The sequence below is a fragment of the Protopterus annectens genome, chromosome 7.part0, assembly GCF_019279795.1.
Source record: "Protopterus annectens isolate FY-2018-M chromosome 7.part0, PAN1.0, whole genome shotgun sequence".
NCBI classification, from domain to species: domain Eukaryota; kingdom Metazoa; phylum Chordata; order Ceratodontiformes; family Protopteridae; genus Protopterus; species Protopterus annectens.
Window position 1 is genome coordinate 49,666,207 of NC_056739.1, and position 22,004 is coordinate 49,688,210.

General features: G+C 44.1%; 1 protein-coding gene across 1 annotated transcript in view; it reads left to right on the forward strand.

Annotated features, from left to right (window-relative positions):
• Positions 1-1,208: 1,208 nt before the first annotated feature.
• The window catches only part of LOC122805883 (vomeronasal type-2 receptor 26-like), a 90,131-nt gene continuing 69,335 nt past the window's right edge, over positions 1,209-22,004 (forward strand). The window contains exon 1 of the mRNA XM_044076131.1: positions 1,209-1,311. Within this exon, the coding sequence (XP_043932066.1) occupies positions 1,209-1,311 (103 nt within the window). The remainder of the gene's footprint in view (positions 1,312-22,004) is intronic.

Consider the following 22,004-nt stretch of genomic DNA (forward strand, 5'->3'; position numbering starts at 1 on the left):
ACCTGCCCGACACTGAGTGGATTCCCTAGGCACCAAGGTCACGTCCACTGACCGGGTAGGTGATCTGCATTCCACATTTCCTGTGTGCAGTACTGACTCTATACCCCTGACTGTGTCAGCTGTTCACTGCCATTACTGGCAGACTCAGACTCATCTCCCACATCAGACAAAGATACAATCTCTGTACCCCTGAATGTGTCAGTTGTTCACTGCCTTTATTGGCAGACTCAGACTCATCTCCCGCATCAGACAAAAGATACATCTGTGCTGAAGGAGACAAATAACACTTCAACTGTGAAGAAACCAAATTAAAAATACACACAGTAAGTATGAGCCCTTACCACTGCTTCATTTTCAGTGAAAATGATACACATAGCATATAAAGGGAAAACATTAAAAATATAGATGATTATCTTATGCAGATGCCTTTTTCTGATGCCCTGATGTTGTTGCACAACAAATGACATGTATATTTAATGATATGCATTGAAATATACAGTAAACCAATATACATTCACCACTACAATGCTGATATACATCTGGAACACCTGTGACAGAGATTCAATGAGCACACTGTTGCTCTGTACTAAGATTCAGTATCCTAGTGTAGAATTCTGGCTTGTTTGCTCCCAACACAAAGACACAATATACATGTAAACATGCTACTATGCATACACTGAGATTCAAAAACTAAAAAAATATAAATAAAAGAAAGCATCATTTTGTTGCCCCCCCCCCCCCCTGCTATTTATGGATACTAACTCCATGATTGCACAATTCTTGGGGAAAGGTCAAAATTGGTAACTATAAGAATCATCCAATCCATACCTCTCAACCTCTTACAGCAATACATCTGGGCAAAACCATAACTAATGGAGGATAAAAGGCAAAAATCTGGACACTTCAGAGGTAAGGATCAATTTGCTTTTTTTGTCAATAGATGTCAATCATCTGGTTAGTTGACCAGATAGTCTTGATTAAACAGCTGTTGACCAAAGCACCATTTTGACAAAAGTAGCACAACCCCCCCCCCATATGTATGTATGTATATATATATATATATATATATATATATATATATATATATATATATATATATATATATATATATATATATATATATATATATATATATATATATATATATATGGGTTCACTTTATAATCTCGAAATACTGAAATATCGAATTTCAGTATCTCAAGAATATAATGGCGAAAGACCGGTTTCGCGAAAGACCACATAACCAAATCCGGAAATGTCGAATCAGCAGTTATGGTGGTGTGCTGTGTTACTGGATAGCTGGAGATTCAGGTAAGTGTTTATATTTTAAGGGTTTTGGGTAGAGATTTTATTGTTTGTTAGTGTGTTGGGAAGTCATAGATGTAGGTTAAGGTAAGAGTGTGAGTGTGTAAGTGTTGAGAATCGTGGGTGTTTGTATGTATCTGATGTGTGTTTGTGTGAGGGGAATGTAGATTGTGTAGTTGTGGGTTTTGTGTTTGTGTCATTTTTAGTGCGACCTCGGAGTTGGTATAAATAAGTAGCGGGGGTGTGGGGGTGCCCCCCGTCCCTGCTTATACGTAGGATAGATGTGTGTATTTGTGTTATTTTGTTTGTGTGTGTTTTGCTTGTTTGTTGTAGTATGTGGTGGAAGGTTTATGTGTGTTTGTTTGTGTGGTATAGGGTGTGTTTAAACATTGCAGTTTTGAATTTCACAGTTTTGGGGTTTTGGTATTTTGATTTTTCAGCTTTATAGTCTCGAGATACTGAAATTCGATTTCAGTATCTCGAGATTATAAAGTGAATCCTTATATATATATATATATATATATATATATATATATATATATATATGGTTCCCATTCAGAAGCCTGAAACATCATAAGCCTGAAAATCAAAATCCTGAAACCAAAAGCCTGAAAATTCAGAATCCTGAAAACTCAAAATCCTGAAAGCCCAAAATCCTGAAAGACCAAAATCCTGAAACTCAAAATCCTGAAAACACAAATAATGCTAATATGTCACTATAAAGACACTAATATCTACCAACTGACCCTGACCCTAACCCTAACCCTAAGGTCCGCACTATCGCACACTCACCTGACCCGCCCTAACCCTAACTCACTTAAACCGCCTAACCCCAATATTTGTCACTATTGCATACATGCCTAACCTGCTTCTAACCCTAACTCACTTAAACCGCCCTAACCCTAACATAAAACCAACCGCACACTTACCTGACCCCAACGCATGACCTAACACCACAGGGCTAACAATAGCAAAGCCACAATGACATCAGTATGTCTATTTTGTGTTTTCAGGATTTTGAGTTTCAGGATTTTGGTCTTTCAGGATTTTGGGCTTTCAGGATTTTGAGTTTTCAGGATTCTGAATTTTCAGGCTTTTGGTTTCAGGATTTTGATTTTCAGGCTTATGATGTTTCAGGCTTCTGAATGGGAACCATATATATATATATATATTTCACACACACAAACTGACTTTAAAAAACCCACACCAACAGTACGATTGTGCCTTTCCCCAGGAACAGTAGGCATGCTATGCTCGTCCTTTGATTTGGAGTATCTGACAAGTATTTGTAGAAGACAGCCCTACAACGATTCACATTCCATATGCTACAATGCCTTAACAAGCATCTACAAAATAAGTTATTTCACATGCAGACTGGCTTCATTGTCAAGTTCCCTTCTGAAATTGTTCCTCCCACACTGCTACTACAGTAAACATGTGAGAATGGCAGCAGGAGTACATTGGCCTGACAGTCCCTGCAATATCATCATTAACCACAAACCTAAACATAGCCTCCTACTACAACAGCACACAACATTCCTACTACCTGTGTAATCTTTTTCTAAGTTGGAATTTGGCAGTACACAACAATTCCTAGTGCTTTGCCGTTTTAATGCTGAATTGCTCATGCATTTGCAGGAGTTTGACCCTAGTAATCCCTTGACTGATTATTACACCTACTTTGTTTGCACATGTTACTGCAGCAGTAGCTTATAAATATTCCACTACCTCAAAGTTCACATTGCAAACATAGTTCTACAAGCATTTGACTGACAAAGGCATGTCGGCTAATATACAAATCATGAAATTTATACTTCCTTCAAAAATAAGGATATATTGCTTCTTTTTACTTAATACCTTTCAGCTGTAGCAAGATTTGCAATGTTTGTGACTTGTATTCTTCAGTTGTGAGATGAGTCCCTAATCGGCTGGTAGAGTTTATGTTGCATAGGGTCAAGCTTCTGATCATATGATTAGGCAGATAAGAGCCTAACGCAGGAATGTTTCAGAATCAGTAATTTATTGTCTTGCATCCGTGCCCATAATCAGGCCCTTCCACTCTCATGAACCTGCATGAACACGTGCAGAGCACAGTGACCATGTATTAGCAGGTCAGTAACACAGAAAGGGACACCATGCAGTGTAGTGTACAATTACAGCCAGTGGGGGCACTAAAGAGCAAATCCACCCTGAGAGTTTTACCTGCAGTTAGTGCATATGTCATTTCACTTATCACACCTGTACGCCAGCATGATACAACAATATTTTTAATGGTATATTGCACACACCCCACCTAAGATCATACTACTGAGATGCCCAATGTGGGAACCTTCCATTACATCCATCCCCAGCTTCCTCTCTTCTGAAAAAGGGCAACTGTCCCAGAAAATGCTACCCTTCTTCCTGCTCATGTCATTCTTACCTTCCCATTGCCCCTCGGTGATTTCCTCTGCTTGCAAATGACTTTCTCCTACTTTCCTATGCTTCCATTTCTGTCCTTTCATTTGATAAAAAAAGCTTCCAGCTGTCCAGTGGGCCCTTTAATGTCCAAGGCTGCTTTCCTTATATTCTTGTTTCTTACAGCATGGTCACCCTCTTGGCTCGGTACTTTTGTTGGCCTGCTTAACTCCTGTTACAGCCTTTTTCTCCTCCTTTACATGTCCTCTGCACACTTGTGAATGGGATTACTAATTAGCTGTGATTTGAACACTGCATGTTCAAGATTTTAATTGGCGATGAGCTCTGAGCAGCATTATACCTACATCAGAGACTGGAGGAGACTCACTGTTATGAGCGTGTTTCTCAATCCCAGTCATATATTTCCTTACAATATTTATTCACATATTCCTTCCCCTGTAGGTCAGACATCTGGTCTTCATTATTTAGAAATACATACTTCTTTACCCCGTCTTTCCTTTACCTCTGTTTTCCTAGCTAAACTTTGCCCAAGAGTGAAGTATTTGTAATGTTGAAAACATTTACATTTTTGTTGGAAACTTATTTGTATTTATATTTATGGAATAAAAATAAAGCAAAGATTTTAAAAGACCAAAATAATTTTTCTTGTTGTAGTCATATAAACAAAATCCAAAACTTTACCATTTTATTATACAATTTTTGGAAAAAATGACATGTCATTTCTGATATCCACAGCCTCCGAGGTCAGTCTGTTCTGAGAGCTGTCTTCCTGGATACAGGCAGGTCATACCACTTGGAAAACCTGCCTGCTGCTTTGACTGTGTCCTGTGTGCTGAAGGGGAAATTGCTAACCAGAGTGGTAAGTTAGCTAACAATTATGAAATGTATGTATCTCCCTACTTACTAGTTTATCGAAAAAGTAAAATAAAGATATTTCTGATAAAGTTGTTATTTGGGATTAGTATAGTCCAGTATATTCATTGATTGACTGACTGACAATTCATTCTATCAAAAAATGTATTTATTTATTTTTTATTTTACATTTGTTGACCGGGATAGTCTGATGGGATACATGTCCATTTTCAGCAGAGGCCCGGGGAGAAAAGCTCCAAGGTAGAACATACAGTAAAAATCACAAAATGATTACAAGTTAACCACAGTTTACAGGGTCCAGTTTAGGAAGCAGGTAATATAATCATACATTTTTAAAACAGTGTTGACAAATTGACTAGGCCATGTAACATGATTACAGACTATAGAGGAGGATCTAGTCGGGTTTTGAACAAGGACATAGCCAGTGAGTTTTAAAGTATAGCTTGAGGCTCATTTTGAACTGAGTAAGAGAGGGTCCAAGAGTAAGATCAACAGGGAGAGAGTTCCAAGTTTACCAACAGAGTTAGCAAACAGAGAGTCCCCAGCAGAGTTGTTGATTTTGGATATTTGAACCGGTAGTTTATTAGAAGAGTGAAGTGACCTCAGGCTGCTATAAGGGTTGATGATATGTGTAGGTGTGGATGTATTATCAGGGTGGTTGAGAATTTTATGGGCAGTTATAAGCTGGTTGTATTGAAGTAGGCTAGGCCATTCTAGCCACCCCGGATGATTTAGGTTGTGACAGTGGTGGGTCCTACAGGACATGCCTGTTGCAAATCTAGCAATATGGTTATAATAGCTGAAGAGTTTGCTAAGAGTGGATTTGTTCAAATTAGTGAGTAGAGGGGAGGCATAGAGAGGAGTGGAAAGTAGATGGGAATGAGCAATAGCAGTCCTAGCAAATGGAGTAAGGAAAGGTTTGATCTTATAGAAGGATCTAAGTGTTTTGTTAATGGTTTTGCTAGTTTGATTGACATGGATATCACATTTGAGGGTGTTGTCTATTGTGACACCTAAGAGTTTGGTTTGCACATCCGGGGAGATAATGGTACCGTTATTAGACTTTATGGTACAGAGTAGTGAGGTGGGGGGGGTAATGGTACCGTTATTAGATTTTATGGTAAAGAGTAGTGAGGTGGGTAATGGTACGTTATTAGATTTTATGGTAAAGAGTAGTGAGGTGGGGGGGGTAATGGTACCGTTATTAGATTTTATGGTACAGAGTAGTGAGGTGGGGGGGGGTAATGGTACCGTTATTAGATTTTATGGTAAAGAGTAGTGAGGTGGGGGTAATGGTACGTATTAGATTTTATGGTACAGAGTAGTGAGGTGGGGGGTAATGGTATTAGATTTTATGGTACAGAGTAGTGAGGTGGGGGGTAATGGTACCGTTATTAGATTTTATGGTAAAGAGTAGTGAGGTGGGGGGGTAATGGTACCATTATTAGATTTTATGGTACACAGTAGTGAGGTGGGGGGGTAATGGTACCGTTATTAGATTTTATGGTACAGAGTAGTGAGGAAGACTTACAAGTGGGGGAGAAAAGAAGCAACTTTGTTTTGTTAGGGTTTAATATCAGATGACGGCTAGAGAGCCAGTTTTCAACTATATTGAATGTATTCTGGGTTAATGTGATTAGATCTGCCGGGAGGTGGCTGAACAAATCAAAGTGGCGTCATCCGCATATTGGATACAGGTAGGATTTGGGATGACAGTGGGAAGGTCATTAATAAAGAGAGAGAAAAGAAGGGGTCCTAGTATGGAGCCCTGGGGGACTCCTAGGGTGATGGGTAGACGGGCTGATAGTTTGTCCTGCCATAGGATGGCTTGTTGTCTAACACACAGGTAAGATTGAAATCATTGAAGTGCACGGCTATTTAGTGAGAATGCCTTAAGGGTGTGCATGAGTATTTGGTGGTTGACCATATCGAAGGCCTTGAAAAGATCTAAAAAGAGGGCTGAGGAAAGCTTGCTATTATTTTGGTTATGGTTCATGGTGTTAGAGAGGGATAGGAGGGCTGAGGTGGTACTGTGGTGTGGCCCAAAACTGTGCTGAGAGTTAGCCAACAGCTTATTCTGGGTAAGATAATGTATAAGTTGTTTATGGACACACTTCTCCATAATTTAGCCAATGGTGATAGAATAGCTATGGGTCTAAAGTTTGACAGTTCGAAGGAGTTGCCTCCTTTACGGGTTGGTATTACATTTGATATTTTCCAAATGGAGGGGATGGTGGCTTCAGGTAAGGTTCTATTGATTATGATGGAGATGGGGTATGCTATGACATCTGCTGCTTTTTGCAGATACTCTGGAGGAGATCAGCTGCTAGAGTAGTTGGTTTTAATTTCTTAATTAGAGATCTGATAAGTGATGTAGAAACAGGCTGAAAGCTAAAGGAGAGTGGGGTATTAGCTAAAGGACAGCGGGGGATTAGCTAAAGGAGAGTGGGGGATTAGCTAAAGGAGAGTGGGGTATTAGCTAAAGGAGAGTGGGGTAATAGCTAAAGGAGAGTGGGGTATTAGCTAAAGGAGAGTGGGGTATTAGCTAAAAGAGAGGGGTGTCAGCTAAAGGAGAGTGGGGGATTGGCTGTGGCAGAATTTGGGTTGGAGCAGCTGGGTGCCAGTTGGCTGACTAGGGATTGGATAGTCTCTGTGAAGACACTATTGAAGGTATTTGCAATATCCTCTGAGAATTTATGGTTGAAAACTGATGGGGTAGGAGTAGAAGACTATCCTGGGTGAAGAAGTTTGTTTATTCCTGCCCAAAACTTTTGAGGTTTGTTGTGATATTTTTGTTGAAGATGGTAGTAGGTTTTTTTGTCTAGTATAATAGATTTTTTGTGTGATTCCTTAGCTGTCGGTACCTGAGTTGATCTAGTGGGTCTTTTGTGGCACACCATTTGTCCCATGACTTATTTCTAGCTACAATTTTAGATTTGGTCTCTTTTGAGAGCCACGGGGCAGTTTTTGTGTTGGTAGTAATGGAGTGAGCAGGAGCGTGAGAATCAAGAATAGTAAGGAATATGGAATTAAAGTATGCTACTGCATCATCCAAAAAAAAAAAATTCCAAGATGCTTTAGGATCGACAAATTGCAAGCTTTAAGTTCATTTTGAAAATTGGTGGAGTTGAAGTTCTTATTATTTCTGATGGTTTTAAAGGTGGCCTGGTGGGGGTTGTCCACCTTGTGCTTGACAATGTACATAAGTAAGTGGTCACTTAGGTCATCTGGGTGGGTCCCTGACTTGTAAATATAGGTATGGCTGTTGATGAGTATTCAAACTAGGAAACTGTCTTTGTTATTGAGTTTGTCTATCCTGGTGGGGGAGGATATGAGCTGTGTAAAACCAAGTAGGTTGACATGGGTTGTAGGAGATTCCGAGGAACAGGTCTTCTAATCAATGTTAAAATCTCCAAGCACCATAGTTTCTTGGGGGTAGGTACTGGATAACCAGTGGAGGATGTCATCTGGGGTGGTTGTATTATTACCTGGGGGAATGTAAACACAGACAATGTTTATGCATTTGTTATTGTTAATCTGTAGTTTGGTAATAAGAATTTCTGCATTATGAACCTGGGATGGTTGTAGGGAGACTGTAGTAACATCTAGTGTATTTTTATAGAGTACAGCTACCCCACCACCCTTTCCAGTAGTACCATCTAATCTAAGTATGTGATACCCTGGTGGTATTACGTCATTGTTACAGTACAGGTACCCACCTCCCTTCCTAGTATTTTTTTTTTATTTTATATTATTTATTTTACATTTGTTGACCGGGATGGTCCGACTGGATGCATGTCCATTTTCAGCGGAGGCCCGGGGAGAAAAGCTCCACAGTGAAAAGAGTACACATTCATTTATATACAGGTAGATACACAATCACATGAATAATACTTCGGTCTGGTTTAAATACATTTACCAACAGCATAATTTGATCACAATTTCAAAATACAGTGTTATTACTATATCTTGCTACACTATCCTGGCCCTTGCAGAGTATAGTCAGACAATGAGGAACTTAATTACTGTAGTACAAGCAGAGATAGAATTTGGTGAACAGTTTATTTACAATTATTAAGACTAAGACAAACAAGAATCACACCGAGTAGTACAGGTGGAGTAGGTAAATGTTAGGTGTTTTAGAGGACTAGTCTGGATTAATGAATTGCTGGATTAATACATGGGCATAGCCAATGTGTCTTAAAAAATGGTTTAAGATTATTTTTAAATTGACAAAGGGAGGAAGTAAGTCTAAGGTTATTAGGGAGGGAATTCCAAACCTTTCCTATAGAATTAAAGAGCTACACCCAAATTATTAGATTTGGTGGTTTGGACCAGGAATCTATTTGAGGAGCGAAGACAGCTAAGATTGGAGTAGGGAATCAGAAGATTATTCAGGTAATAACAATGTAACAATGAGGTAATACCACCACCTCATTGTTACATTACAGTTACCCCACCACCCTTCCTAGTAGTATGACCTAAGCTAAGTATGTCGTACCCTGGAGGTATTACCACCGACCTAATCTAAGTATGTCATACCCTGGTGGTATTACCGCATTGTTACAGTACAGTTACCCACCACCCTTCCAAGAAGTACGAGCTAATCTAAATATGTCGTACCCTGGTGGTATTACCTCATTGTTACATTGCAGTTATCCCACCACACTTCCTAGTAGCATGATCTAATCTAAGTATGTAGTACCCTGATGGTATTTCCTCATTGTTACAGTACAGGTACCCACCACCCTTCCTAGTAGTACGACCTAATCTAAGTATGTCGTACCCTGGTAATATTACCTCATTGTTAGAGTACAGCTACCCCACCACCCTTCCTAGTAGTACGATCTAATCTAAGTATGTCGTACCCTGGTGGTATTACCTCATTGTTACAGTACAGCTACCCCACCACCCTTCCTAGTAGTACAATCGAATCTAAGTATGTTGTACCCTGGAGGTATTACCTCATTGTTACAGTACAGCTACCCGACCACCCTTGCTAGTAGTATGATCTAATCTAAGTATGTCATACCCTGGTGGTATTACCTTATCGTTGCAGTACAGCTACCCCACCACCCTTCCCAGTAGTACGATCTAATCTGAGTATGTGGTACCCTGGTGGTATTACTTCATTGTTACAGTACAGCTACCCCACCACCCTTCCTAGTAGTATGATCTAATCTAAGTATGTGGTACCCTGGTGGTATTACCGCATTGTTACAGTACAGTTACCCACCACCCTTCCAAGTAGTACGAGCTAATCTAAGTATGTTGTACCCTGGTGGTATTACCTCATTGTTACATTACAGTTACCCCACCACCCTTCCTAGTAGTATGACCTAAGCTAAGTATGTCGTACCCTGGAGGTATTACCTCATTGTTACACTACAGCTACCCCACCACCTTTCCTAGTAGTACAATCAAATCTAACTATGTCGTACCCTGGGGGTATTACCTCATTGTTACAGTACAGCTACCCCACCATCCTTCCTAGTAGTACGATCTAATCTAAGTATGTCGTACCCTGGGGGTATTACCTCATTGTTACAGTACATCTACCCCACCACCCTTCCTAGTAGTATGATCTAATCTAATTATGTGATACCCTGGTGGTATTACCTCATTGTTACAGTACAGCTACTCTGCCACCCTTCCTAGTAGTACGATCTAATCTAAGTATGTCGTACCCTGGTGGTATTATCTCATTGTTACAGTACAGCTATCCCACCAGGCTTCCTAGTAGTACGATCTAATCTAAGTATGCCGTACCCTGGTGGTATTACCTCATTGTTACAGTACAGCTACCCCACCACCCTTGCTAGTAGTACGATCTAATCTAAGTATGTCATACCCTAGTGGTATTACCTTATCGTTGCAGTACAGCTACCCCACCACCCTTCCCAGTAGTACGATCTAATCTGAGTATGTGGTACCCTGGTGGTATTACTTCATTGTTACAGTACAGCTACCCCACCACCTTTCCTAGTAGTATGATCTAATCTAAGTATATCGTACCCTGGTAATATTACCTCATTGTTACAGTACAGCTACCCCACCACCCTTCCTAGTAGAACAATCAAATCTAACTATGTCGTACCCTAGAGGTATTACCTCATTGTTACAGTACACCTACCCCACCACCCTTCCTAGTAGTATGATCTAATCTAAGTATGTGGTACCCTGGTGGTATTACCTCAATGTTATAGTACAGGTACCAACCACCCTTCCTAGTAGTATGACCTAATCTAAGTATGTCGTACCCTGGTGGAATTACCTCATTGTTACAGTACAGCTACCCCACCACCCTTCCTAGTAGTATGATCTAATCTAAGTATGTGGTTCCCTGGTGGTATTACCACATTGTTACAGTACAGCTACCCTACCACCCTTCCTGGTAGTACGATCTAATCTAAGTATGTCATACCCTGGTAATATTACCTCATTGTTACAGTACACCTACCCCACCACCCTTCATAGTAGTGCAATCTAATCTAAATATGTCATACCCTGGTGGTATTACCTCATTGTTACAGTACAGCTACCCCACCACCCTTCCTAGTAGTATGATCTAATCTAAGTATGTCGTACCCTGGTGGCGTTACCTCATTGTTACAGTACACCTACCCCACCACCCTTCCTAGTAGTACTAACTAATCTAAGTATGTCGTACCCTGGTGGCATTACCTCATTGTTACAGTATAGCTACCACACCACCTTTCCTAGTAGTACAATCGAATCTAACTATGTCGTACCCTGGGGGTATTACCTCATTGTTACAGTAGAGCTACCCCACCACCCTTCCTAGTAGTACGATCTAATCTAAGTATGTGGTACCCTGGTTGTATTACCTCATTGTTACACTATAGCTACCCCACCACCTTTCCTACTAGTACAATCGAATCTAGCTATGTCGTACCCTGGGGTATTACCTCATTGTTACAGTAGAGCTACCCCACCACCCTTCCTAGTAGTACGATCTAATCTAAGTATGTGGTACCCTGGTGGTATTACCTCATTGTTACATTACAGTTACTCCACCACCTTTCCTTGTAGTATGACCTAAACTAAGTATGTCGTACCCTGGGGGTATTACCTCATTGTTACACTACAGCTACCCCACCACTTTTCCTAGTAGTACAATCGAATCTAACTATGTCATACCCTGGGGGTTTTACCTCATTGTTACAGTACAGCTATCCCACCAGCCTTCCTAGTAGTATGATCTAATCAAAGTATGTCGTACCCTGGTGGTATTACCTCATTGTTACAGTACAGCTGCCCTACCACCCTTCCTAGTAGTACGATCTAATCTAAGTATGTGGTACCCTGGTGGTATTACCTCATTGTTACAGTACAGCTACCCCACCTCCCTTCCTGGTAGTATGATTTAATCTAAGTATGTCGTACCCTGGTAATATTACATCATTGTTACAGTACACCTACCCCACCACCCTTCCTAGTAGTGCAATCTATTCTAAATATGTCATGCCATGGTGGTGTTACCTCATTGTTACAGTACAGGTACCCACCACCCTTCCTAGTAGTACGAACTAATGTAAGTATGTCGTACCCTGGTGGTATTACCTCATTGTTACAGTACAGCTACCCCACCACCCTTCCTAGTTCCTAGTAGTACTATCTAATCTAAGTATGTGGTACCCTGGTGGTATTACCTCACTGTTACAGTACAGCTACCCCACCACCCTTCCTAGTAGTGCAATCTATTCTAAATATGTCATGCCCTGGTGGTGTTACCTCATTGTTACAGTACAGGTACCCACCACCCTTCCTAGTAGTACGATCTAATCTAAGTATGTCGTAACCTGGTGGTGTTACCTCATTGTTACAGTACACCTACCCCACCTCCCTTCCTAGTAGTACCAACTAATCTAAGTATGTCGTACCCTGGTAGCATTACCTCATTGTTACAGTACAGCTACCCCACCACCCTTCCTAGTAGTACAATCTAATCTAAGTATGTGGTACCCTGGTGGTATTACCTCATTGTTACAGTACAGCTACCCCACCACCCTTCCTAGTAGTACGATCTAATATAAGTATGTGGTACCCTGGTGGTATTACCTCATTGTTACAGTACAGCTTCCCCACCACCCTTCCAAGTAGTATGATCTAATCTAAGTATGTCGTACCCTGGGAATATTACCTCATTGTTACAGTACACCTACCCCACCACCCTTCTTAGTAGTGCAATCTAATCTAAATATGTCGTACCCTGGTGGTGTTACCTCATTGTTACAGTATACCTACCCCACCACCCTTCCTCGTAGTGCAATCTAATCTAAGTATGTGGTACCCTAGGAGTATTACCTAATTGTTACAATACAGCTACCCCACCACCCTTCCTAGTAGTATGATCTAATCGAAGTATGTGATAGCCTGGTGGTATTAACTTATTGTTACAGTACAGCTACCCCTCCACCCTTCCTAGTAGTATGATCTAATCTAAGTATGTTGTACCTTGGTGGCCTTACCTCATTGTTACAATACAGCTATCCCACCACCCTTCTTAGTAGTACGATCTAATCTAAGTATGTCGTACTCTGGTGGTATTACCTCATTGTTACCGTACAGCTACCCCACCACCCTTCCTAGTAGTGCTATCTAATCTAAGTTTGTCATACCCTGGGGGTATTACCTCATTGTTATAGTACAGCTACCCCAACACCCTTCCTAGTAGTACAATCTAATCAAAGTATGTCATACCCTGGTGGTGTTACCTCATTGTTACAGTACACCTACCCCACCACCATTTCTAGTTGTACCAACTAATATAAGTATGTTGTACCCTGGTGGTATTACCTCATTGTTGCAGTACAGCTACCCCACCACCCTTCCTAGTAGTACGATTTAATCTAAGTATGTGGTACCCTGGAGGTATTACCTCATTGTTACAGTACAGCTACCCCACTACCCTTTCTAGTAGTACGATCTAATGTAAGTATGTGGTACCCTGGGAGTATTACCTCATTGTTACACTACAGCTACCCCACCACCCTTCTTAGTAGTACGATCTAATCTAAGTATGTGGTACCCTGGGAGTATTACCTCATTGTTACACTACAACTACCCCACCACCCTTCCTAGTAGTACGATCTAATCTAAGTATGTCGTACCCTCATGGTATTACCTCATTGTCTTTAGTTACCAGTTTTAGCCAGGTCTCTGTAAGACATAATACATCGGGGGAGTAAACTGCTAAGAGGGCATGCAGATTATGGACCTTATTGTTTATGCTTATGATGTTTAGTTGGCAGGTCAGGAGAGAATGAGTGGGGCTATTAGCCAGTGTTATGTTAGAAGGAATATTAGTTTGGGGAATGGAATCAGCAGGTTGGGATGGGCTTTGGTTTGGGTGGATGTCTCCATCCATTGTCAGGCTGCAATGTAAGCTAACTATGAGTTTCATAATTGTGTTTATAAATTTTTGGTAATGTTTAGTTTTAGGGCTGATATACTTGGATCTAATCAGGTTGTAGTTTTTTGGAATGGTGGGGTCAGGTATGTGGGGAATTATGAAGTGGTCAGTATTGTTTGATACTGATGTAGTGACAGTTTGGGATTTTGGGTAGTGGACACCTAGGTAGGGCTGATTTTCATAGGTGCTGAGGAGGTATGGAATGAGTAACAGAGGTAACTGTGAAAATAGTAGCAGTATTTTAAGGGATAACATAGTGCCTGGCTGGGGCATTACGTTGGAACTGTATTTGGAGCAGGGGTAAATTAAGATAACTAGGAAGATTAGTGGCAGGTAGGGGGTTGTTTGATCTAGGAGGTTATCTTTGTTAGGTTATAGTGGAGGGGGGTTGATTTTTAGAGCTTTAAATTTAGCACCACTAGGGGTGGATGAGATTTGGGGGCAGGACAGGGTGCAGATCAAGCCCAAGCACAGTGAGGGAGAGTGGAGTGGGGCCAAACCAAACCACGAGGTACCTGATTTCTTTGCGTGCAAGGCAAGTAATTGTAAAATGTTATATTTTATTTCTCCAGTTTTATACTGCAGATGTTATATTTTATTTCTCTAGTTTTATACTGCAGATTGATAGTACACACTTGGGGAGGTAAAAAAGATAATATTTGCCACTAGTAGCTCTTTAACCAGCATCGAAATAATTAGCTAAAAACAACACTAAGAAATTCCAGAGGTCTAATGGTTTACTAGTGAGAAGAATTCAACTGCTAGTGAGCACTTGTGTCCTGATGGAAAACTAGTAATTTAAAGATGGCTCCATAAACAGCAGGAATCTAATACAGACTTAGTACTGGGGGTGGGGGTAGCAAAAAGGATGTGAACCAGGTGTAATGCAAAAAAAAAAGCCGAACCAAGCAGTGGAAAACTATGAGTGAAGACCTCAGAGGGAGTGAGTAATAATACAATCTTTACCTGTAAAGTGAAGGACAGAAGAGACAGGAAAGTTTATTAAGGTTGGGAGTATGGCTTCACTTTGACTTGCTTATCAGTAGCCAGTTTATGCACAGATTAGAGTAGGGAGATATGTTAGCAATGAAGGGGAATGTATAGAGATGCAAATAAACAGGTGGGGCTCAAGTGATACAAAACTAAGGCAAACAGCACTGAAAGGGCTGCTTGAGGGTTAAGTTTTAATCACAGCGAATAGGAAGAACCTGAATTAATCGTATACTGTCTAGTGGACAGTTAGGATTACTACACAAGCTGGGTGGGGGGGACACAAGGCTCAAACAGTCAGTGTTATTAGACCAATGAGAACTACTAAGTAACACTGCTAATGTTAAAGTATCACTATCATAACACATACATGTAGAATGCCTGGGTGGACTGACCTTGCTCTTCGGGCTCAAAGGGCATATCCTTGGTTTAGATTTGCAGTACTGATTTCTTCCTAGACTGTATGGGTGGGTTGGTAGTTGCAGACTGCATAGTTGCCCAAGTGTGTTATGAAGCATGAGAAACAGAGTGAAGCTAATAGAATGAGCTATAACAAGCTTGCAGAATGAGACAAAATATTAACTTTCCTTGATATTGTATGACTTCAGATGATGTTACATTAAGTAAAAGTATAAAGCGAAAGAAAGCTCTATGTGTGGGGATGTTGGTGGGGGGGGGGCTTACCCACATTTTATGTCAGGTCGATGATTTATTTTTATGTTAAGAAGCTTTCAGTGCAGTGTGATCAGGACCCTCTGGGGCATGCTATATCCTATTCCGCTAAATGTGCTCACAGATACATACATACTATGTTATTTTATTTTGTGTGTGTGTGTGTGTGTGTGTGTGTGTGTGTGTGTGTGTGTGTGTGTGTGTGTGTGTGTGTGTGTGTGTGTGTGTGTGATTGTGGTTGATATAGATGAAGGCTAGGATTCATAATGAAGCCTGCCTTTGTAGACAAAACATGCTGCATGAGATGCTTATTGATAGTGGGTGTTATAAGTAATGAATAATGAAAAACCTGTTGTATACTGTTAATGTTAGTTCTCCATTATGGAAGCAGCAGTAAGCCAGACAGTACTATCTGTAGCAGACATGAAAACTCTCTGTATATGACATTGTGCACAGGACAGGGGGTTAGTGACAGCAGTCATGCTGTACACAGGACAGGGGGTAGTGACAGCAGTCATGCTGTGCACAAGACAGGGGGTTAGTGACAGCAGTCATGCTGCACAGGACAGGGGGTTAGTGACAGCAGTCATGCTGTGCACAGGACAGGGGGTTAGTGACAGCAGTCATGCAGCACAGCACAGGGGGTTAGTGACAGCAGTCATACTGTACACAGGACAGGGGGTAGTGACAGCAGTCATGCTGTGCACAGGACAGGGGGTAGTGACAGGTGTCATGCAGCACAACACAGGGGGTTGGTGACAGCAGTCATGCTGTGTACAGGACAGGGGGTTAGTGACAGTAGTCATGCTGTGCACAGAACAGGGGGTTAGTGACAGCAGTCATGCTGTGCACAGGACAGGGGGTTAGTGACAGCAGTCATGCTGTGCACAGGACAGGGAGTTAGTGACAGCAGTCATGCTGTGCACAGGACAGGAGGTTAGTTACAGCAGTCATGCTGTGCACAGGACAGGGGTAGTGACAGCAGTCATGCTTCACAGCACAGGGGGTTAGTGACAGCAGTGATGCTGTGCACAGGACAGGGGGTTAGTGACAGTAGTCATGCTGTGCACAGAACAGGGGGTTAGTGACAGCAGTCATGCTGTGCACATAACAGGGGGTTAGTGACAGCAGTCATGTTGTGAACAAGACAGGGGGTTAGTGACAGTAGTCATGCTGCACAGCACAGGGGGTTAGTGACAGCAGTCATGCTGTGCACAGAACAGGGGAGTAGTGACAGCAGTCATGCTGTGCACAGGACAGGGGGTTAGTGACAGCAGTGATGCTGTGCACAAGATGAGGGGTAGTAAATGCAGTCATGCAGAGCACAGGACAGGGGGTTAGTGACAGCAGTCATGTTGTGCACAAGACAGGGTGTTTGTGACAGCAGTCATGCTGTGCACAGGACAGGGGTTTAGTGTCAGCAGTCATGCTGTGCACAGGACAGGGGGTTAGTGACAGCAGTCATGCTGCACAGCACAGGGGGTTAGTGACAGCAGTCATGCTGTGCACAGGACAGGGGTTAGAGACAGCAGTCATGCTGTGCACAGGACATGGAGTTAGTGACAGCAGTTATGCTGTGAACAGGACAAGGGGTTAGTGACAGCAGTCATGCTGTGCACAGGACAGGGGGTTAGTGACAGCAGTCATGCTGCATAGCACAGGGGTTAGTAACAGCAGTCATGCTATGCACAGGACAGGGGGGTAGGGACAGCAGTCATGCTGTGCACAGGATAGGGGGTTAGTGACAGCAGTCATGCTATGCACAGGACAGGGGGTAGTGACAGCAGTAATGCTGTGCACAGGACAGGGGGTTAGTGACAGCAGTCATGCTGTGCACAGGACAGGGGGTTAGTGTCAGCAGTCATGCTGTGTACAGGACAGGGGTTAGTGACAGCAGTCATGCTGCACAGCACAGGGGGTTAATGACAACAGTCATGCTGCACATCACAGGGGTTAGTGACAACAGTCATGCTGTTCACAGGACAGGGGGTTAGTCACAGCAGTCATGCTGTACACAGGATAGGGGGTTAGTGGTGGCAGTCATGCTGTGCACAGGATATGGGGGTTAGTGACAGCAGTCATGTTGCGCACAGGACAGGGGGATGGTGACAGCAGTCATGCTGTGCACACGATAGGGGTTAGTGACAGCAGTCATGCTGTGCACAGGACAGGGGGTTAGGGACAGCAGTCATGCTGTACACAGGACAGGGGTTTAGTGTCAGCAGTCATGCTGTGCACAGGACAGGGGGTTAGTGACAGCAGTCATGTAGTGCCCAGGACAGGGGTTAGTGACAGCAGTCAATCTGTTCACAGGCCAGGGGGTTACTGACAGTAGTCATGCTGTGCACAGGACAGGGGGTTAGTGACCACAGTGATGCTGTCCACAGGACAGGGGGTTTGACACAACTTTCATGCTGTGCACAGGACAGGGGGTTAGTGACAGCAGTCATGCTGCACAGCACAGGGGGTTAGTGACAGCAGTCATGCTGTGCACAGGACAGGGGGTTAAAGACAGCAGTCATGTTGTGCACAGGCCAGGGAGTTAGTGACAGCAGTTATGCTGTGAGCAGGACAAGGGGTTAGTGACAACAGTCATACTGTGCACAGGACAGGGGGTTAGTGACAGCAGCCATGCTGTGCACAGGACAGGGGGGTAGTGACAGCAGGCATGCTGTGTACAGGACAGGGGTTTAGTGACAGCAGCCATGCTGTGCACAGTATGAGGGGTAGTGACAGCAGTCATGCTGTGCACAGGACAGGGGGTTAGTGACAGCAGTCATGCTTTGCACAGGACAGGGGTTAGTGTCAGCAGTCATACTGTGCACAGGACAGGGGTTAGTGACAGCAGTCATGCTGCACAGCACAGGGGGTTAGTGACAGCAGTCATGCTGCACAGCACAAGGGGTTAGTGACAGGAGTCATGCTCTGCACAGGACAGGGGGTTAGTGACAGCAGTCATGCTGTACACAGGATAGGGGTTAGTGGTGGCAGTCATGCTCTGCACAGGACAGGGGGTTAGTGACAGCAGTCATGCTGTGCACAGGACAGGGGTTAGTGACAGCAGTCATGCTGTGTACAGGATAGGGGGTTAGTGACAGCAGTCATGCTGTGCACAGGACAGGGGGTTAGGGACAGCAGTCATGCTGTACACATGACAGGGGGTTAGTGACAGCAGTCATGCAGTACACAGGACAGGGGGTTAGTGACAACAGTCATGCTGTGTACAGGACAGGGGTTTAGTGACATCAGTCATGCTGTGCATAAGACAGTGGTTAGTGACAGCAGTCATGCTGTGCACAGGATAGGAGGTTAGTGACAGCAGTCATGCTGTGCACAGGACAGGGGTAGTGACAGCAGTCATGCTTCACAGCACAGGGGGTTAGTGACAGCAGTGATGCTGTGCACAGGACAGGAGTTAGTCATAGCAGTGATGCTGTGCACAGGACAGGGGGTTAGTGACAGCAGTCATGCTGTGCACAGGATGAGGGGTAGTAAACACAGTCATGCAGTGCACATGACAAGGGTTAGTGACAGCAGTCATGTTGTGCACAGGACATGGGGTAGTGACAGCAGTCATGCTGCACAGCACAGGGGGTTGGTGACAGCAGTCATGCTGCACAGCACAAGGGGTTAGTGACAGGAGTCATGCTGTGCACAGGACAGGGGGTTAGTGACAGCAGTCATGCTGTGCACAAGACAGGGGTTAGTGACAGCAGTCATGCTGTGCACAGGACAGGGGGTTAGTGACAGCAGTCATGTTGTGCACAGGACAAGGGATTAGTGACAGCAGTCATACTGCACAGCACAGGGGTTAGTGAGAGCAGTCATGCTTTGCACAGGACATGGGGGTAGGGACAGCAGTCATGCGCTGCACAGGACAGGGGGTTAGTGACAGCAGTCATGCCCTGCACAGGACAGGGGTTAGTGACAGCAGTCATGCTGTACACAACATAGGAGGTTAGTGGCTGCAGTCATGATGTGCACAGGATAGTGGGTTAGTGACAGCAGTCATGCTGTGCACAGGACAGGGGGTTAGTGACAGCAGTCATGCTGTGCACAGGACATGGGGTTAGTGACAGCAGTCATGTAGTGCTCAGGACAGGGGGTTAGTGACAGCAGTCATACTGTACACAGGACAGGGGGTAGTGACAGCAGTCATGCTGTGCACAGGACAGGGGATTAGTGACAGCAGTCATGCTGTGCACAGGACAGGGGGTAGTGACAGGTGTCATGCAGTACAACACAGGGGGCTGGTGACAGCAGTCATGCTGTGTACAGGACAGGGGTTAGTGACAGCAGTCATGCTGTGCACAGAACAGGGGAGTAGTGACAGCAGTCATGCTGTGCACAGGACAGGGGGTTAGTGACAGCAGTGATGCTGTGCACAAGACAGGGTATTTGTGACAGCAGTCATGCTGTGCACAGGACAGGGGTTAGTGACAGCAATCATGCTTTGCATAGGACAGGGGTTAATGTCAGCAGTCATGCTGTGCATAAGACAGTGGTTAGTGACAGCAGTCATGCTGTGCACAGGATAGGAGGTTAGTGACAGCAGTCATGCTGTGCACAGGACAGGGGTTTAGTCTCAGCAGTCATGCTGTGCACAGGACAGGGGGTTAGTGACAGCAGTCATGCTGCACAGCACAGGGGGTTAATGACAACAGTCATGCTGCACATCACAGGGGGTTAGTGACAACAGTCATGCTGTTCACAGGACAGGGGGTTAATCACAGCAGTCATGCTGTACACAGGATAGGGGGTTAGTGGTGGCAGTCATGCTGTGCACAGGATATGGGGGTTAGTGACAGCAGTCATGTTGCGCACAGGACAGGGGGATGGTGACAGCAGTCATGCTGTGCACACGATAGTGGTTAGTGACAGCAGTCATGCTGTGCACAGGACAGGGGGTTAGGGACAGCAGTCATGCTGTACACAAGACAGGGGGTTAGGGACAGCAGTCATGCAGTACACAGGACAGGGGGTTAGTGACAACAGTCATATAGTGTACAGGACATGGGGCTAGTGACAGCAGTCAATCTGTTCACAGGCCAGGGGGTTAGTGACAGTAGTCATGCTGTGCACAGGACAAATGGTTAATGACCACAGTCATGCTGTGCACAGGACAGGGGGTTTGAGAAAACTTTCATGCTGTGCACAGGACAGGGGGTTAGTGACAGCAGTCATGCTGCACAGCACAGGGGGTTAGTGACAGCAGTCATGCTGTGCACAGGACAGGGGGTTAGTGACAGCAGTCATGCTGTGCACAGGCCAGGAAGTTAGTGACAGCAGTCATGCTGTGCACAGGACAAGGGATTAGTGACAGCAGTCATACTGTGCACAGGACAGGGGATAGTGACAGCAGTCATGCTGCACAGCACAGGGGGTTAGTGAGAGCAGTCATGCTGTGCACAGGACAGGGGGGTAGGGACAGCAGTCATGCTGTGCACAGGATAGGGGGTTAGTTACAGCAATCATGCTCTGCACAGAACAGGGGGTAGTGAAAGCAGTAATGCTGTGCACAGGACAGGGGGTTAGTGACAGCAGTCATGCTTTGCATAGGACAGGGGTTAGTGTCAGCAGTCATGCTGTGTACAGGACAGGGGTTAGTGACAGCAGTCATGCTGCACAGCACAGGGGGTTAATGACAACAGTCATGCTGCACATCACAGGGGGTTAGTGACAACAGTCATGCTGTTCTCAGGACAGGGGGTTAGTCACAGCAGTCATGTTGTACACAGGATAGGGGGTTAGTGGTGGCAGTCATGCTGTGCACAGGATATGGGGGTTAGTGACAGCAGTCATGCTGCGCACAGGACAGGGGGATGGTGATAGCAGTCATGCTGTGCACACGATAGGGGTTAGTGACAGCAGTCATGCTGTGCCCAGGACAGGGGGTTAGAGACAGCAGTCATGCTGTACACAAGACAGGGGGTTAGGGACAGCAGTCATGCAGTACACAGGACAGGGGGTTAGTGACAACAGTCATGTAGTGTACAGGACAGGGGCTAGTGACAGCAGTCAATCTGTTCACAGGACAGGGGGTTAGTGACAGTAGTCATGCTGTGCACAGGACAGGGGGTTAGTGACCGCAGTCATGCTGTCCACAGGACAGGGGGTTTGAGACAACTTTCATGCTGTGCACAGGACAGGGGGTTAGTGACAGCAGTCATGCTGTGCACAGGACAGGGGGTTAGTGACAGCAGTCATGCGGCACAGCACAGGGGGTTAGTGACAACAGTCATACTGCACAGCAAAGGGGGTTAGTGACAGCAGTCATGCTGTGAACAGGAGAGGGGGTTATTGACAGTAG